The following is a 16,420-nucleotide window of genomic DNA, read 5'->3' on the forward strand; positions in this document are numbered from 1 at the left end:
TCTCACTGAGTTGCTCAGTACCTCACTTTGCTGAGACTGGCCTTGAACTCTCGATCCTCCTGTCTCAGCCTCCTGAGCACTGGGATTACAGGCATGCTCTACTGCGCCTGGCTCTGTTTCCTGTAGATCTAAGTCCATTTGATGTTTTCTTCCCTTCAGCCTAAAATGATCCCAAATTAACATTTCTTATAGGTCTAGTTGTGGCAGATACACTGATATTTCATGTCTATAAAAATATTTTGATCAGCTCTGACTTTTGAAGAATACATATATGTATATATGAACATACACACATATATACACAGATGTGTGTGTGTGTATATATATATTCACACACACACACATACATACATGTATACACACTTTTTGTTGTTGTTGTTTGTTTTTATGTGGTGCTGAGGATGGAACTCAGGTTCTCAACTGTCCTAAGCAAGCACTTTACCACTGAGCAACAACCCCAGTCCCACATCCCTGGCCCTTTTTATTTTTTATTTTGAAATAGGGTCTCACCAAGTTTCTGAGGGTCTTGCTCAGTTGCTGAGACTGGCCTCGAATCTGCCATCCTCCTGCCTCAGCCTTCCAAGTCTCTGGGATTACAGGTTTGTGCCACCACACCCAGCAAAATTATATATTTTTAAACATTCCAATACTTTACATAAAAGAGTAGATATTGACTCTAAATAGGCTATGATATGGGTAAAATTACATGAGTAATCACATATACACACAAAAGGCCAATAACAGAATTCCAAAAAGTATTGATCAACCCAAAAGAAGCCAGAAAGAAGAAACAGAGGAACAAGAAATGTGTAAGCCATATAGAAATATGTAAGACAATTTACAAAACAAATGGTAAAGTGGCAGACCTGAATCTAAGCATATGAATACTTACAATAAATGTAAATGGACTAAACACTCCAATTAAAAGGCAGATTCTCAAGCTGAATAAAAGAGCAAGACCTAATCATATCTATCTATAAAATCTATACTTTAACTACAAAGACAAAGGTTGAAAATATGAAGAAAGAAAAGGACATACCAAAAAAACACTAGAAAGATGAAAATGAATCAAACAGACTTGATTTCATGGAAGTAGATGAGTCAGAGATGAAGAGGACATTTTATTAAGACAGTAAGAGTCAATTTCTCATAATATATATGCTTGTGCACCAATAAAAGATGTGGAAAAGGGCTGGGTCTGTGGCTCAGTGGTAGAAAGCTTGCCTAGCACATATGAGGCATTGGGTTCAATCCCCAGCACCACATAAAAATAAATAAATAGAATAAAGATATTATAACCATCTACAATAAAAATATTTTTAAAAATGTGGAAAAGGTATGTGTGCCTGTATTTCATAGCAAAGTATAAACAGAACCATGAACTAAGGAAAGAAACAAAAATTCTATCAAATATTTAAGGAAGAAATAATACCAATGTTAAACAAAATTGTTCAGGAACAGAGGGAACACCTCTTATTTCATGAGGCCAGCATGATCCTAGCAAAGTCTGATGAAGACATTACAAGAGAAGAAAATTGAAACATTAACCTTCCTCATAAACAGCCACATAGCCTTTAGAAAATATTAGAAATCATGTCCAGTAGAACATCATAATCAAACGAGTTTTTCCCAGAAAATTCAAGGCTGGTTTAATGCTAGAAAAATTTAAAACTGCCTTTTCACACATTAATGGGATAAAAGAATAAAATATGATCATCTCAACAGACATGGGAAAAGCATGACAAAATTCAATCATTATTCCCTGTAAAAACTTGCAGCAGGGCTGGGCTGTGGCTGAGTGGCAGAGCACTTGCCTCGCATGTGTGAGGCACTGGCTTCGATCCTCAGCACCACATAAAAATAAATAAAAATAAAGATACTGTGTCCATCTACAGCTAAAAAAATATTTAAAAAAAAAACTCACAGCAAACTAGGAACAGCAGGAAACTTTCTCAGTACAATAAAGCTAATACCAATCTTAGTTATAAAACACCAAAGACTTGGTTCTTAAGATTTGAAACAAAACAAGGATGTCTGCAATGGCCACTCTTGAGCAACTCTATACAGAGGTCCTTGCCAGAACAGAAGGCAGAGAAAATAAATAGGTAAACAGCATGAAGATTGGACAGGAAGAACTAGCAGTGTTCACGTCCACAGACATGATTATATACATATGATCTACAACAAAACTTCCACAACTGACACATGAAGCTTTCTCAAGATACAAGGTTCATAAACAACTGTGTTTTTATAAACTACTACTGGCAAACAACCAGGAAATAATTTTTGGGTTTGGTACTGAGGAACGAACCCAGAGCCCCACATGTACTAGGCAAGCACTCTACCACTGAGCTGTATCCCCTACCCTTTTTATTTTATTTTGAGATAGGGTCTCACTAAGTTGCCCAGGCTGGCTTTGAACTTGCAATCCTCCTACCTCAGCCTCCTGAGTAGCTGAGATTACAGGTGTGTGCCATCTCACTTGGCTGGGAAATCAGTAAAGTTTAATTCCACTTTACAATAGCTTTAACATAAAAATAAAATGCAAAGAAAAAAATAGGAGGGAAGAGTGGGTGACTTATAAAATAAGGCATGTCAAGGATCTGTGGTATATCAGCCTTATTTTTTTTTCAACACCTCAGTCCTCAAGGTAACTTCAATCAAAACAAGACAGCAAAGGAAATAAACAATAAAACAAAAAGGTAACATGCAGAATGGCTGGAAATATTTGCAAGCGATGAATCTGAAAAGGGATTAATATCTAAAATGAATAAGGAACTCATACAAGTCAACAATAAAAAAAGAAAACTCCCCCCAAAACAAACAAGACAAGTAACATCATTAAAAATTGGGCAAAGGACCTGTAAACATTTCTCCAAAGGTGACAGAGATATGGCCAACAGGGCCCTGAGTGCTCGACATCACTACTCGTCAGGGAAACGCAAATCTAGACCCCAACGCCACATCGCCTCACACCTATTTGGAAGGTTGTCATTAAAAAGACAAGAGACACCAAGTGCTGGCAAGGTGTGGAGGATGGGGAACTCCTTACGCTGTTGTGGGAATGCAAACTGACGCAGCCTTCAGGGAAAACCGTGGAGACCCCTCAAAAAGTTGAAAATAGAATTACCATGTGCCCCAGGAATTCCTCTTCTGGGCAGATACCCAGAGGAGACAGAATCACCCCTCGGCATTAGTCCGGACGGCCAAGATTCCAAAACTATCTAGGTGTCTATCAGTAGATGGGTGGAAAAAGAAAATGTACAAATACGTACAGCAGAACAGTACTGACTATAAAAAGAAGGAAACCCTGCCATTTTGTGATACCGCAGGTGCACCCAGGGGACATTACATGCTGACTGACATAATCCAGACACAAAAAGACAAATACCACATGACCACGCTACAGTGTGAATCTAGACTCCAAAGTCGAATTTACAGAAGCAGAGAATAGAATGGTGACTGCCAAGACAGGAGTGCCAGGGACACTGCCACAAACCTCCAGCTACGAGGCTCACGGTCCGGGTCCTGCACACAGCACGGTGACTACAGCTCGTATTGTACTGTGTCCTGTTTTCTGAGATAGGAATTCAAGTGCCTTTACTGCACATACACGAAAAGGTGACCACACCAGGAGATGCATGTGTTGAACAGTGTGACTGTGGTGACCATCTCACAGGGCACACGATTATCAAGCCATTGCTTTATACACCTTAAATAGACACGATTTCATCAGTTATGCCTCAGTAAAGCAGCGAAAACACCTATAGAGAGACACTACTCCACAGCTATAAGGACGGCTGCAATCAAAAGTCAGCCTGCACAGGGGCGGTGAGCTGTGAAGAACGGGAGCCCTCAGCATGCGGCTGGGGGAGAGTCAGTGGTGCAGCCACCTTAGAAAAGACCAGCAGTTTCTCAAAAGGTTAAAATGGAATTACCACATCAGGCAGCAATTCCACTCCTAGGTGTATATATACACCCAACTAAAATGAAAACATATTTCTACATAAAAGTTTGCACACAAAAAGCTTGTATACCCACCATGAACATCCATAGAATGGGACTCTAACTAGAATAAGATATATCCCATGCTTGTATGATTTTTTTCAAAATGGATTCTGCTGTCATGTATAACTAAAAGGAACCAATTAAATAAACAACAACGTGTAAACAACACTTTCCAAAATGAAAACAATCCAAATGCCCATCAATTGATGGATTTAATAAACAAAATGTGGTTTATCTGCAATGCAATATTATTTGGCAATAAACAGAAATGCAGTCGTACACACTACAATGTGGAAGAATCTTGAAAATATTATGCTAATGAAAGAAGCCAGACGTGAAAGGCCACATGTGGTATGACTCCATGCATCTGAAATGTCCTGAACAGGCAGATCCACTGAGATGGAAGGTCAATCAGTGGTTGCCAGAGGTGGGGAGATGGAGAGGATGGGGAGACACTGATAATGGGCATGAGGTTTATTTTGAGGAGAGGGGAGATGTCTAAAGTTGGTAGAAGTGACAGTTGCAAAATATTTTTATTATGTTGAAAATTTTCCATAATAAAAATTACTTTGGGGCTGGGGCTGTAGCTCAGTGGTCCTGCCTTGCATGCATGAGACACTAGGTTCAATCCTCAGCCCCACATAAAAATAAATAAATAGAATACAGATACTGTGTCCAGCTACAACTAAAAACTATTTTAAAAAAATTACTTTGGGTTGGGGTTGTGGCTCAGTGGCAGAGTGCTTGCCTCGCATATGTGAGGCACTGGGTTTAATCCTCAGCACCACATAAAAATAATAAGCAAAATAAGGATATTGTGTCCATGTATAACTCTAAAATATTTGAGAAAAAGATGAAACTTTCTAAAACAATTCACCTTAACATATCAAATGCAAACAAAGCCAGACCCTCCAGTCCTAGAATCTACGCGTCCACTTTAGCATAAACTCAACCTCAGGACTCAAAATTCTGCTGATTCACAATAGATCTGCTGCTTCTGGTGCAGAAGATGCCAAGTGAGAACAGGTGACATGTTGGTGCTGACCAAAGCGGGCAGGCAGCCCTCCAGGTGTGCAGAGCCTGGGCACGCCAGCACCATTCACTGAGGTTAGCCCACACTCTAAATCCTTCCAAGAACCCTGACTCGGAAGAAAAGCTCGCAGGAACAGCAAGCTCTGGTGCTGCACTTACCTGGTGTTCACAGTGTTTGCAGACCATGTTGCTCGTGAGTCTCCCATGAAAAGGGTGCTGCGCCTTCCAGTGACTGGACGTGGGGTGAGGAGACCCTGGGACACAAAATACGTTTTGATATGCCACTTTTAGCCCTTTGGCACCAATCTCAAAACATACCCTCCTTTTTACAGGAGACACTCTTTAGGTAAAATAAAAAGTTCATTCAAAGAGTTTTCCTCATTGACTTCCAGCAAACACACACGCATTCCTTCTCCACAGATTTCCATAGTTCTTCACATGGGTCTCTATACCATGGGTACAGCCACATTTGAAAAAAGAATCTGCATTTAATAACATCTTCTTACAAATACAAGCTTAAAATGCTAGGGATTTCAATGAAAGGTTCCACTAGTGAGCATTCCATACAGGGAGCTAAGCTTCTGAAATGATCAGAATAAGCAAGTTCTGAAGAACTGGGATCTGCTTTGGCTGGGATGGAGGTTGGAGGACCACACCCTAGAGAGGAGCACGGGCTCGGGGTCAGGCAGCCCGGCCTCCTTGCTGGCTCTGCTCATGACCTGGGAAGTTCTTTCATTTCTGAAAGTCTCATCCGCTGGAAACAGGGATGATTATTAATCCACTGTCCCCAGAATCAACTTTATAGAGTTGTTGGGAAGCTTAGAAGACAAATTGCAATGCCTAGAATACAAAATGCATTTAAAAGAGGTATTTTGTTTCTATTACAACTAAGGCACAAAGGAAATTATGTGTCAATTTTATTTTTTAAGTTCAAGCCTTAAGAGTTAACAAGGATTCCCCTTCAAAGGAGAACTGTGATCATTTGCAGTAAAAGTGGGCCAAGGTGGAAATCCTGAGGACAAAATGCGTTAAAATGGAATTACCCACGATCTGAAATTCCAGAAGCAAAAAGAAAGCCCTTGTGGGAAGAGCAAAGTCCTTCTGGAGGAACCTGAGCAGGCCTGGGGTGCAAGGAACACTGAGACAATCATTTAAAGCTGTTCCCAAAATACAGGTTCCTTTGTAACTAGACCACAGTCCAGGCTGGATTGGGTGTCACCAAGAAAAATTTAAAAAACAACAACTTTTTAAAACAAGCAGATTAGTGTCATATCTACAAAGTATGCATCTATGTGTTACATTCAATAGAAAATAGCTACCTCTTGTGCGGCAGGTGATCTGTTTGGGAGTTATTTCTGACTGCTGCTGTAAGGGAAAAAGAAACAGACTGAAAATCCTGCGGCAGCCCCTTTTCCTTCCCTCACCACCCCGAGAGAGTTTACAAGTTTCTGTGCTGATGGCATCACTCAAAATGAACTTCCGACACAGCCCTCGGTTCTCAAAGCTTGCTCGCTAGTGTCTCTGGCTGGCTCCTGCAGGCTCCTCCACCCAAGGCAATTAAAACGCCTCCCCTCCCTGGGGCATTTCCCCTTTACTAGTTAACTTTCTTCTCCACAACACAAATCTCAGCAATGCATCATTTAAAAAGCCTGACCTCTCTAGCTAAAGGCACTGACTGCAGAGTGTACCTTAAGACCCTCCCCAGTCTCATCCCCACTACTGATTCTTACTAAATCCTACTTTTTTGTGCTTAAGGTTGTACAAAGATTATACTTGTGTTTTCTACAAAGACTAAATATGTCCAAACAGCATTAAGCATGAGGAAAATATTAACGGTTACCTCCAGAGAATGCACATCAAACAGATGCGTGACCCTTGGCTGGCGGTCCCGCTCGTCTTCCAGTGATGAGGTAATGACGTGGAATAATTCGTGAGCATCCTGTCAGAGGGCAAAGCATTCTTCAGAGAGGCCCCATGAAGTCACTGCGAGACCAGCACCACCTCCTCTGTGGCCACCAGGCGGACCCCCGTAGTTAGAGAGGGCAGAATTGGCTCTCCACCTTCTCAGGGCCTGCTCCTTAAGGAAAACTGTCACATGGTAGATGACTCCCACAGGTGGGGACTCTCAACTCAGAGGTCCAGGAGGATTAAGAAGGCAGAGAGGGGCGGCTGCCCTCCTACCAGCAGCCAGTGTCAGCTGAACTGACATGGCCTTGACCTTCACTCCACTGGGCTCCCAAGGAGTACTTTTTCTTTTTAGGTTACGGTAAAATACACATAAAATTTACCACACTAGCCATTTCTGAGCTGCTGGGACCACAAGTATGTGCCACCATGCCTGGGTACCACGTTAGCCACTTCTAAAGGTACAGTTCAGTGGAATTAAATACACTCAGTGTCTGTCCCCATCCCCACCGTCCAACCCTAGGACTTTTCCATCTTCCCAAACTCAAACTCTCTACCCATTAAACATTCACTCCCATTTGCCCTCCCTGGGCCCTGGCCCCATTCCATGTCCTGTCTCTAGGACTCTGGCAATTCTAGGGACTTTATAGAAGTGGAATTATACACTATTAGTCCTTTTGTGACTGGCTTAGTTCACGGGGCGCAATGTCTTCAAGGTTCATCTAACTGAAGCATGTGTCAGAATTTTCTTCTTTTTAAACTTTTTTTTTTTTTAGTTGTAGATGGACACATGCCTTTATTTAATTTATTTATTCTTATATGGTGCTGAGGATGGAACCCAGTGCCTCCCATGTGCAAGGCAAGTGCTCTTCCACGGAGCTACAAACCCAGCCCTCCTCCTTTTTAAAGGCTGAATAATATTTTATTGCATAAAACTTTTGTTCATCCAGCCGGGAACAGTGGCGCATGCCAATAATCCCAGCAACTCAGGAGGCTGAGGCCAGAGCATCATAAGTTTGAAGGCAGCCTCAGCAACTTATGAGGCCCTGAGCTACTTGGCTAGACCCTGTTTCAAAATTAAAAACACAAAGGGCTGGGATGTGGCTCAGTGGTAAAGCACTTGCCTTGCATATATAAAGCACTGGGTTCAATTCTCAGTAGTACCACATATAAATAAATGAATAAAATAAAGGTCTGTCACCAACTAAAAAAAAAAGTTTAAAAAAAAAAAACTTGTTGGGGGAGAGGGGAGAAGAGAGAGAGAAAAAAGAAACTTAAAAAAATATACATATATAAAGGGCTGGGATGGGGCTAGTGGTATAGTGGCCCTGGGTTCAATTCCTGGCACCCACAGACAACTTTTGTTCATTGGTTCCTCTACTGATGGACACACAGTTGCTTCCACCTATGGGCTTCTGAGAACAACCCTGCTCTGTGCAGCACATGCAGGGGTGTGCAAACTCTGTCTGAGTCTGTTTGCGACTTTTTGGTATGTACCCCAAAGTGGAGCTTCTGGGTCACGTGGCAAGAGGCTTCCCTTTAAGGATCAATTCAAATGATCCTCTCCCCGAAAGCCCAAGCCCTGACTCCCATCTCTCCTGCTCTCCTCCCCAGGCTCTCAGGGTGCTGATCCTCCTGGGGCCCTTGACTCCCACTCTTCCCCCCACTCCACGTGGTCAGCAGAATGAGAACAGGCACTCTGTTGACCTGAGCCCCAAGGCTGAGCACTGACCGCAGCCATCTTTTAAAAGGCCAATGGTTTTCCTCTTCTGCTTCCAGTCTCCCGGCGGCTCTCACTGCCAGGGAAAAGCCTCTGATCTCCTGCAAAGCCCTCCATGAGAGGCCCTGACCCTGACTCATTCTAGAACACTCTACCTCACCGACGTGCTCCAGCCCCTGGCCTCTTTCATGGCCCTTGAGCAAAACAAGTTTATTCCCATCTCAAGCCGTGCCCACCCGTACCCAAGCTGCCCTTTCCATCCCTCAGGCGTCCCTGAAATGGCTCCCCACGGGGGACCTCCCCGGCCAATATACAAAGCTGCCTGTCCCCCCACTGCCAATAAGCCACCTTAGGTGGAGTAGCCACAGCCTCCCGCCTTCCTCTCCCTCTCACTCTGGCCCCCTTAGTTCTTCCTTTTCAAGTACAAGTCAGATCAAACCAGGGCGCTGTTCAAAGCCTTCTATGGCCCCCTCCTGCATACACAGTAAAAGCTAGGCCCTGGCCACAGCCTCCCTGCACGAGCTGCTTCCTGACAACCTCTGCCGTCCCTCCCACTGCCCCAGCCCCAGCCAGCCACCCCAGCCTCCCTGCTGTCTTCCAAACTCTGTGGCTTACAGCCATCTTTAGGTTTCCATCCTGGCTTGCTGCTCTGGTAGAACATTCTGCACGGCCTCACCCCTCTTCATGCTTCAGGTCTCACTAGAGCCTCACCTCTCCAGATGGGCCCTCCCTGCCTACAGCAGGCTCCCCTGTGCCCCACCGCGGACTTATTATGTCATCCTATTTATTTTCTTGTTTGCACATCTTGAAATCACCTGTCTACTGCCTGCATCCCCCTCCTTCCACCACAAGAATTCAAGTTCATGGGAGCAGAGGATCTGCCAAGTGGTCTGCTGTACCACCTCCTGCCCTCAGCAGGCCCTGCCCAAGGCAGGCACTCAACAGATACTTGTTGGGAAAAGAGTCAAGAATAAACAAGGCAAGGGTCTTGCCACCCAGGGACTCATAATCCAGGGGCAGATTCATAATCCAGGGGCAGCCTGGCCAGTTACCAAGAGCACAAGCACAGAGTCAGCCCTGGAACAGGGAGTGATGAGCTGGGAGCCGGGAGGGACTCAGCTCTTCCCAGGAGACTGGATGGGCCCTGACAGTCAGGACTCTGCCCCAGCCCTGGAGCACTCCTGAGGCAGGGCAGAGTCAGACCACAATCTGTCCTGTCAGTCACAAAGCTGCAGAGCCTCCCAGAAATGAACAGTTTTGCAGAAGAGGGTGGAGCTTGAGAGTGTATGCTGTAGTGCCAGGTAAGCTCCAATGGGACTGTGCCACCAAGCAGCTTTGTGACTTTGGATAAATCATTTCCCTTCTCCAAGCCTCAATGACCCCATCTATAAATTTGGGATAATAATAGTAACTGCTTACAGGGTTGTTGTACAGATCAAATCAGTTTACACAAAGAAGGATTTCTGGAGCTATAGACAGAAAATGTGTTGATGGTCAGCAAGAGTAAACTACTGACTAACTAGATCCTCTGTGTTGCAGATGGAAAAGGTCCCGTGCCAGATGCTCTGGATCTCTTCAAAGAGCAAGAGACCAACAGAAAGACACGATCACCGGCTTCCCTGCACACTAAAGCACTACCCAGCCAGGGACTGCTCTGGGCTGAGCATGCTGAGAACACTTCCAGGAAATCAGGTATAATTTAAGTGGGTCTTGTTTTATTTTGTTGTCTTTTATAATATTTTTAGTTGTACATGGACACAATACCTTTATTTTGTTTATTTAGTTTTTTATATGGTGCTGGGGATCAAACCCAGTGCCTCATGCGTGCTAGGCAAGCGCTCTACTACTGAGCCACAACCCTAGCCCTTACGTGGGTCTTTGATAACAAAAGTTATCTGATGTCATCAGGGACTGAACCTCAAATCCATACTCTCAGTTGAGACACATTTAAAAGGGCTGGAGTTCAGCTCAGTGGTAGAATACTTATGTACCCAGCACCACACACACACACACACACACACACACACACACACGCATTCCAGCGTTCTAAATGGAAAAACATTTCAAGATACAATTGGATTAAAAGATATGCATCTTAAAAAATCATAGACATGGGCTGGGTTGTGGCTCAGTGGCAGAGTGCTTGCCTCGCACACATGAGGCACTGGGTTCGAGCCTCAGCATAACATAAAAATAAATAAACAAAATAAAGATATTGTGTCCATATATAACTAAATATATGTATAAAGCAGAGACATCACCAACATGTTCGTGGCTTCAGATCAGACAGGAACGAGGAACTAGAGGTCATCTTAAACGAAGGGGAGCTAGAAAGGCCCCTTGTTCCCTTTTCATGTTTTTAGAATGCCTCTTGCTCCAGCCCCACAGTCTGGGGAGGTCTAGAAGGCCATGTCCCCTTTCTTAGGTCTGTGTTTGCACCAGAGGGGCAGAAGCGGCCTGCACAAAACAGAAAAGGCCCCCCCCCCCCCCCCCCCCCCGCTGCAGTGAGCAACAGAGTGGTTTCTCCCTCCTGCAGCTGCCCCTGGCTCAGGCTTGCCATTGGCGATGGTGGTCTGGGGCGGAGGAGGGCAGCCAGATCCCAAGCAGACAGCAAAGCTGCAGGTGTGGACCAGGGAGGTAGGAGTGGCTGGAATGAAGTCTTGGGGTTGCATATGACCCCTGCTCAAGGCTTGGGGCCACTTTAAGCTCATCTCTGAAGTCTGACTTTCTTAAAAATGAGAGCTTTGGCCAAAAAAGGATCTCACTTAAATCTCTGGAACACTAAGATGACACCACTTGCCACTTTTTAAAGGACCCAGGCCTCCCTATCTAGCCACTGTAGAGCAAGGTCACTGGAGAACTGAAATATTTTCCCTCTTTGGCAACTGTTTATGCTCCATGCCGCTAACCTTTCTCCACTGGGTGGAAAGGGCTGTGTGTCTGCTCTGATCACGAGAGCAGGGAGGAAGTTGATGCTTTGGTCCCAAAACACTGAGATTGTCTAAAATGTCACAGAAACACTGGGGATGGAACTCAATAGTAGAACACTTGCCTGGCATGTTCAAGACCCTGGGTTCTGTCACCTGCACTATAAACATACACTCACACTAGGCAACTGCAAGGTTGCTCCCTAAGCCTCTAGGGAAAAGGCTTCTCTGAGCTACACCTGTTGCATGCTGTGCTCACCTGTTCTTCAAAGGAAGAGATCTGCCACCTATACATTCTTAAGACATCCAGCAAGCAGCTCGCATCTAGGACCTCTTCCTCAGTAACTTCTTGGCAGGACAAAGCTGGAAATGAAAACGGAAAGCCAGTTACTAAATGCACCAACAAATGACTAACACCAGAAAATCTACAACAGTACACCAGGCCACAGTTAATCACAGTTTAAGAACGCAGAACTCACTGTGAACTAGAGGGCTTTCGTCATCATTCATTGTAGCTTTGTGCTTACTATGCTATTAGCACTTCATGTTTGTCGAGTGGATCTAGTGTTTTTGAGTCTGCAGTATTTAAATGCGGTAACTGATTTCTGATCTTTGAGTTACCATGGTCAATCTAAATCTATTGATGCAAGGTTCTTATTGAGTAAAACTATTTTAGCTCACGATTCTCTGGGTGGGAAGGGGCCTCAAACCCTCATCTAGTCCACCCCACACCCAGTGGGTAACCAGTGTGTACCCTCCACACCGAGCCCTCCCCTGGCAAGGCCTTCGCTGTGCTTGTATGCGTTTGAGCTTCTGGCCACCACAGCAGAGCGTGTCAGGGTGTGTGTGGCAGCCAGAAAACTCTGCTAAGAGCTTCACTTGTCAGTCAAGCGTAGAAGCAATCCTAATAAAGGAAAATAGAAGTTTGATTGGCTTGTGAATTTATAAATACATCTAGAGGTTGACGCTTTCTCTGTAAAGGGTCGCATGTTCTTTGTTGCAACCACTCAACTGCTGCTGCAGCACAAAAGCAGCCACAGGCAGTGCCTGAACAAATAAGCATGGCTGTGTTCCAATAAAACTTTATTAATAAAAACGAAGGGGAGCGATTTGGCCCACTGGCTACAGGGAGATGACAGCTGATTTTGTGTGTATGTTTGTGTGTGTGTGTGTGTTACTAGGCTTTGACCCAGGAGCATTCTCCCTCTGAATTACATTCCCAGCCCTTTTTAAATATTTTACTTTGAGACATGGTCTCACTAAGTTGCCGAGGCTGTCCTCAAACTTGTGATGCCCCTGCCTCAGCCGGAGTCCCTGAGATTACAGGCTGTGCCAGCGCCTGGCCTGACTGCTGATCTCAACCACCCCCTCCCTGTAGGAGACCACACTGGACCAGTACTGCTAGAGTGTGGGAGAGAAGAAGTCAAGCCTGCCACCTCAGGGTGGGGGTGTTCTGAAAGTTCAATGACTTGCAGACAAGTAGGTCAGCCTGTTTCTCATCTTGGATTTGCAGTCAGTGGACTTGAGAGAGACTCCTTTAAAATATATTCTAAGCTCTGACTCTGGAGGGTGTGGACTCTGACCCCACCCCAATCCATCACCACCCTCATCCTTGTCTGAGTATGCCTGGTGACCCTGAATGGGGACATGTGAGAAGTAGCAGCCTGGGCAGCTAGTGCTGAGAAGGCCTGAGGGTCCACCTATCAGTGTACATATCCTGGGGTCAGTCCTCCACCCTCCAGAACAAAGGGAAGGACTGAGAAGAACTGTGTCTTCCTGCTTCCTGCATTCATTGGGCAGCCCTTCTGAGAACTTTTTCTCTCCCCAGGAAAATTTCCAATGCCTCCTTTAACCTGACTTTGTCTAAATGCTGCGGGGTGAGGGGAGGGGGGATAGTAGAGGATAGGAAGGGCAGCAGAATACAACAGACACTAGTATGGCAGTATGTAAAAAAGTGGATGTGTAAGCGATGTGATTCTGCAATCTCTATACGGGGTAAAAATGGGAGTTCATAATCTGCTTGAACCAAATGTATGAAATATGATATGTCAAGAGCTTTGTAATGTTTTGAACAACTAATAAAAAAAAATTCATTAGGGAAAAAATAAATAAATAAATGCTGCGGGGTGACCTGGCGATATCTGCTAATAGTTCCATGTCCCCCAGTCCAGCAGCTTGACTTTATTCAGGATTTACCTAAGGACCCATGTGCTTATATGCCCAAGAGCCCACAGTGCACAGGATGCTCCCCACAGCCTGCTGACTGTGACGAGACACTGGAAACAAGAGGGAAATAAACGGAGGCATCTCAATATACAGCCACCGTGCAGCCACCAAGGTGAGGAGATTTGTAAATGACACATCTGATGCAAGATCAATACCCAGAACACAGAAAGAACTGGCAAAATTCAACAACAGAAAATCTGAACAACCTAATTTGAAAATAGGCAAAGGACTTGAACAGACATTTTTTTTCAAAAAAGATGATATGAATGGCCAATAAACAAATGAGAAGATGCTCAACATCCCTTATCATTAGGGAAATGCAAATTAAGACAATAACATACCACTCGACACCCGTGAGGATGGTTATCATTAAACTAAGAGAAAACAGCAAGTGATGGCAAGGACATGAAGAGACTCGGACCCTTCTGCATTGCTGCCTGGCAGATAAACTGGTGTGGCCTCTGTAGAAACAGAATGGTGGTTCTTCAAAAATTTAAACAAAGTTACCAATTGACCCAGCAGGGCTTCTTCTGGATCTACACAGAAAATAAATGAAAGCAGAGACTTGGACGGATATCTGCACACTGATGTTAACAGCAGCGTGACTCAGGAGAGCCAACGATGGAGGCCCAAATGTCCCCTGTCTGATGGATGAATGGAAAATCCAAATGCAGTACATGCACATGGATATCAACCTTAAAAAGGAATGAAATTCTGGTACATGCTCTAATGTGGATGAATCCTGATGACATTATACTAAGTGAAATAAGTAAGACAGCCACCAAGGGACAAATATTATAGGGTCCACTTTTATGAAATACATGGACATGCATCTCACGGCTCCATGAGGTAAGGGTCAAAATCTTAGAAACAGAACAGTGCTCCAAAGGGCTGGAGAGAGGGGAGGGAGGGAGTTTCTGTCTGATGGGTGCAGCTGCAGTATAAGGTGATGAAGAGCTTTGGAAATGAGTGGTGGGGACTGTCGTATGACAATGTGACTGTACTTAAGACCACTGAACTATATGCTTAAAAATAGTTTAAATGTTTGTTTGTTTGTTTAGTATTGGGATTGAACCCAGGGCCTCAAACATGCTAGGCAAATGCTCTCCACTAAGCAAAGTCCTACACCCATTATGTTTTATTTTTGAGACAGGGTCTCAGTTTCCCACGCTGGCCTTGAACTTGCTATCCTCCTGGATTAGCCTCCTGAGTAGCTAGGATGACAAGCGTGTACCACTGCACCAGGATTGCAATGGTATTTTTTTTAAAACAGGGTCGGAAAGGGGATTATTCTCAACTCACCTCTTATACAGAAGAGCAGACCTGTTTCCTAGAGACTTTTGTGTCAAGCAGAGATTCCCAAGGCAAAATACCTCAATGAAGCAATCTTAGCTGGGAGTTTTTTAAGTCTGATTTTTTGTTCTGACTATCAGAGAAATACATGCTATTGTTGAAGGCAGAAGTATGATTTTTTAAAATGTTTCTTAAAACTATCAATAACTGCACACCAGCATGGCCACTGCTAATGCTTTGGTCTTTTTCTGTCCAGCCTTTATCTGTGGAAGTTTTTACCTTGCTGAATGACATTATATCAAATTTTGTTTCTTGCTCTTTTAAACTTAATATTTAGCCTTTCCCAAATTAAAAAGATTTTATAAAAATGATTCTGCATAGCTATACATCACTGATTGCTTAAGCATTCCATTTTAATCATTCATGGTCTTTTTGTTTTTTTCTTTTTTTGCCATTATAGGCTTGTGCTGGAGACCTCTGTGTATCTATCATGTTCTACATAATACCCATGAATTTTTTTTTGTTTTGTTGTTTTGCAGTGCTGAGGACTGAAGTCAGAGGACTGTATATACTAGGCAAGCACTCTACCACCGAGCTATATCCCAGCCCTGTCTATGAGATTTTAACAGATATTATAGGGAAGAAAGACAGTTCTGCAGTCAAAAAACTTAGTTTAAAAATGAAATTGTCTATTCTTCCCATGCTCCCTCTCTCCCTATCCCTAAGTGTTGTTAGAGGGGAAGGGAGGGGGCATGGGTTATAAATGATGGTGGAATGTGATGATCATTATTATCCAAAGTACACATATAAAGAAAGGAATTGGTGTGAATATACTTTGTGTACAACCAGAGATATGAAAAATTGTGCTCTATTTGTGTAATAAGAATTGTAATACATTCCACTGTCATATATAACTTTTTTAAAAAAGGTCAAAATAAATATTTGAAAGTATTTAAATAAATGAGTTGTAGCCAGGTGCGGTGGCACATGTCTGTAATCCCAGTGGCTTAGGAGGCTGAGACAGGAGGATCATGAGTTCAAAGCCAGCCTCAGCTAAAGTGAGGTGCTAAGCAACTCAGTGAGACCCTGTCTCTAAATAAAATACAAAATAGGGCTGGGGATGGGGCTCAGTGGTCGAGTGTTTCTGAGTTCAATCTCTGGTACCACTCCCCACAAAAAATGAAGTTGTACAGGTAACTTCAAATCTTTACCATTATCAATACATACTGAGAGTTTCTCAGTTGAAGGCCAGTGTTCAGCCATTCGTACAATTTTTGCTGTTAGAACCCCATTTTCCTGGCTAGTATAA

The 16,420-nt window shown here is 43.8% G+C and overlaps 1 protein-coding gene across 2 annotated transcripts in view; it reads right to left on the bottom strand.

Moving 5' to 3' along the window:
- The window catches only part of Usp30 (ubiquitin specific peptidase 30), a 31,355-nt gene that overhangs the window by 8,810 nt on the left and 6,125 nt on the right, over positions 1–16,420 (bottom strand). Inside the window, exons 4-7 of one of the 2 annotated variants that reach the window (XM_027923399.2) lie at positions 11,852–11,955; positions 6,881–6,979; positions 6,360–6,402; positions 5,200–5,294 (exon numbers count right to left, since the gene is read on the bottom strand). In XM_027923399.2, coding sequence (XP_027779200.1) covers positions 5,200–5,294; positions 6,360–6,402; positions 6,881–6,979; positions 11,852–11,955 — 341 coding nt within the window. Of the gene's footprint in view, positions 1–5,199; positions 5,295–6,359; positions 6,406–6,880; positions 6,980–11,851; positions 11,956–16,420 lie in introns of both variants that reach the window. The other variant, XM_027923398.2, reaches the window with a different exon arrangement.

The sequence above is a fragment of the Marmota flaviventris genome, chromosome 1 (assembly GCF_047511675.1).
Source record: "Marmota flaviventris isolate mMarFla1 chromosome 1, mMarFla1.hap1, whole genome shotgun sequence".
Lineage (NCBI taxonomy): Eukaryota > Metazoa > Chordata > Mammalia > Rodentia > Sciuridae > Marmota > Marmota flaviventris.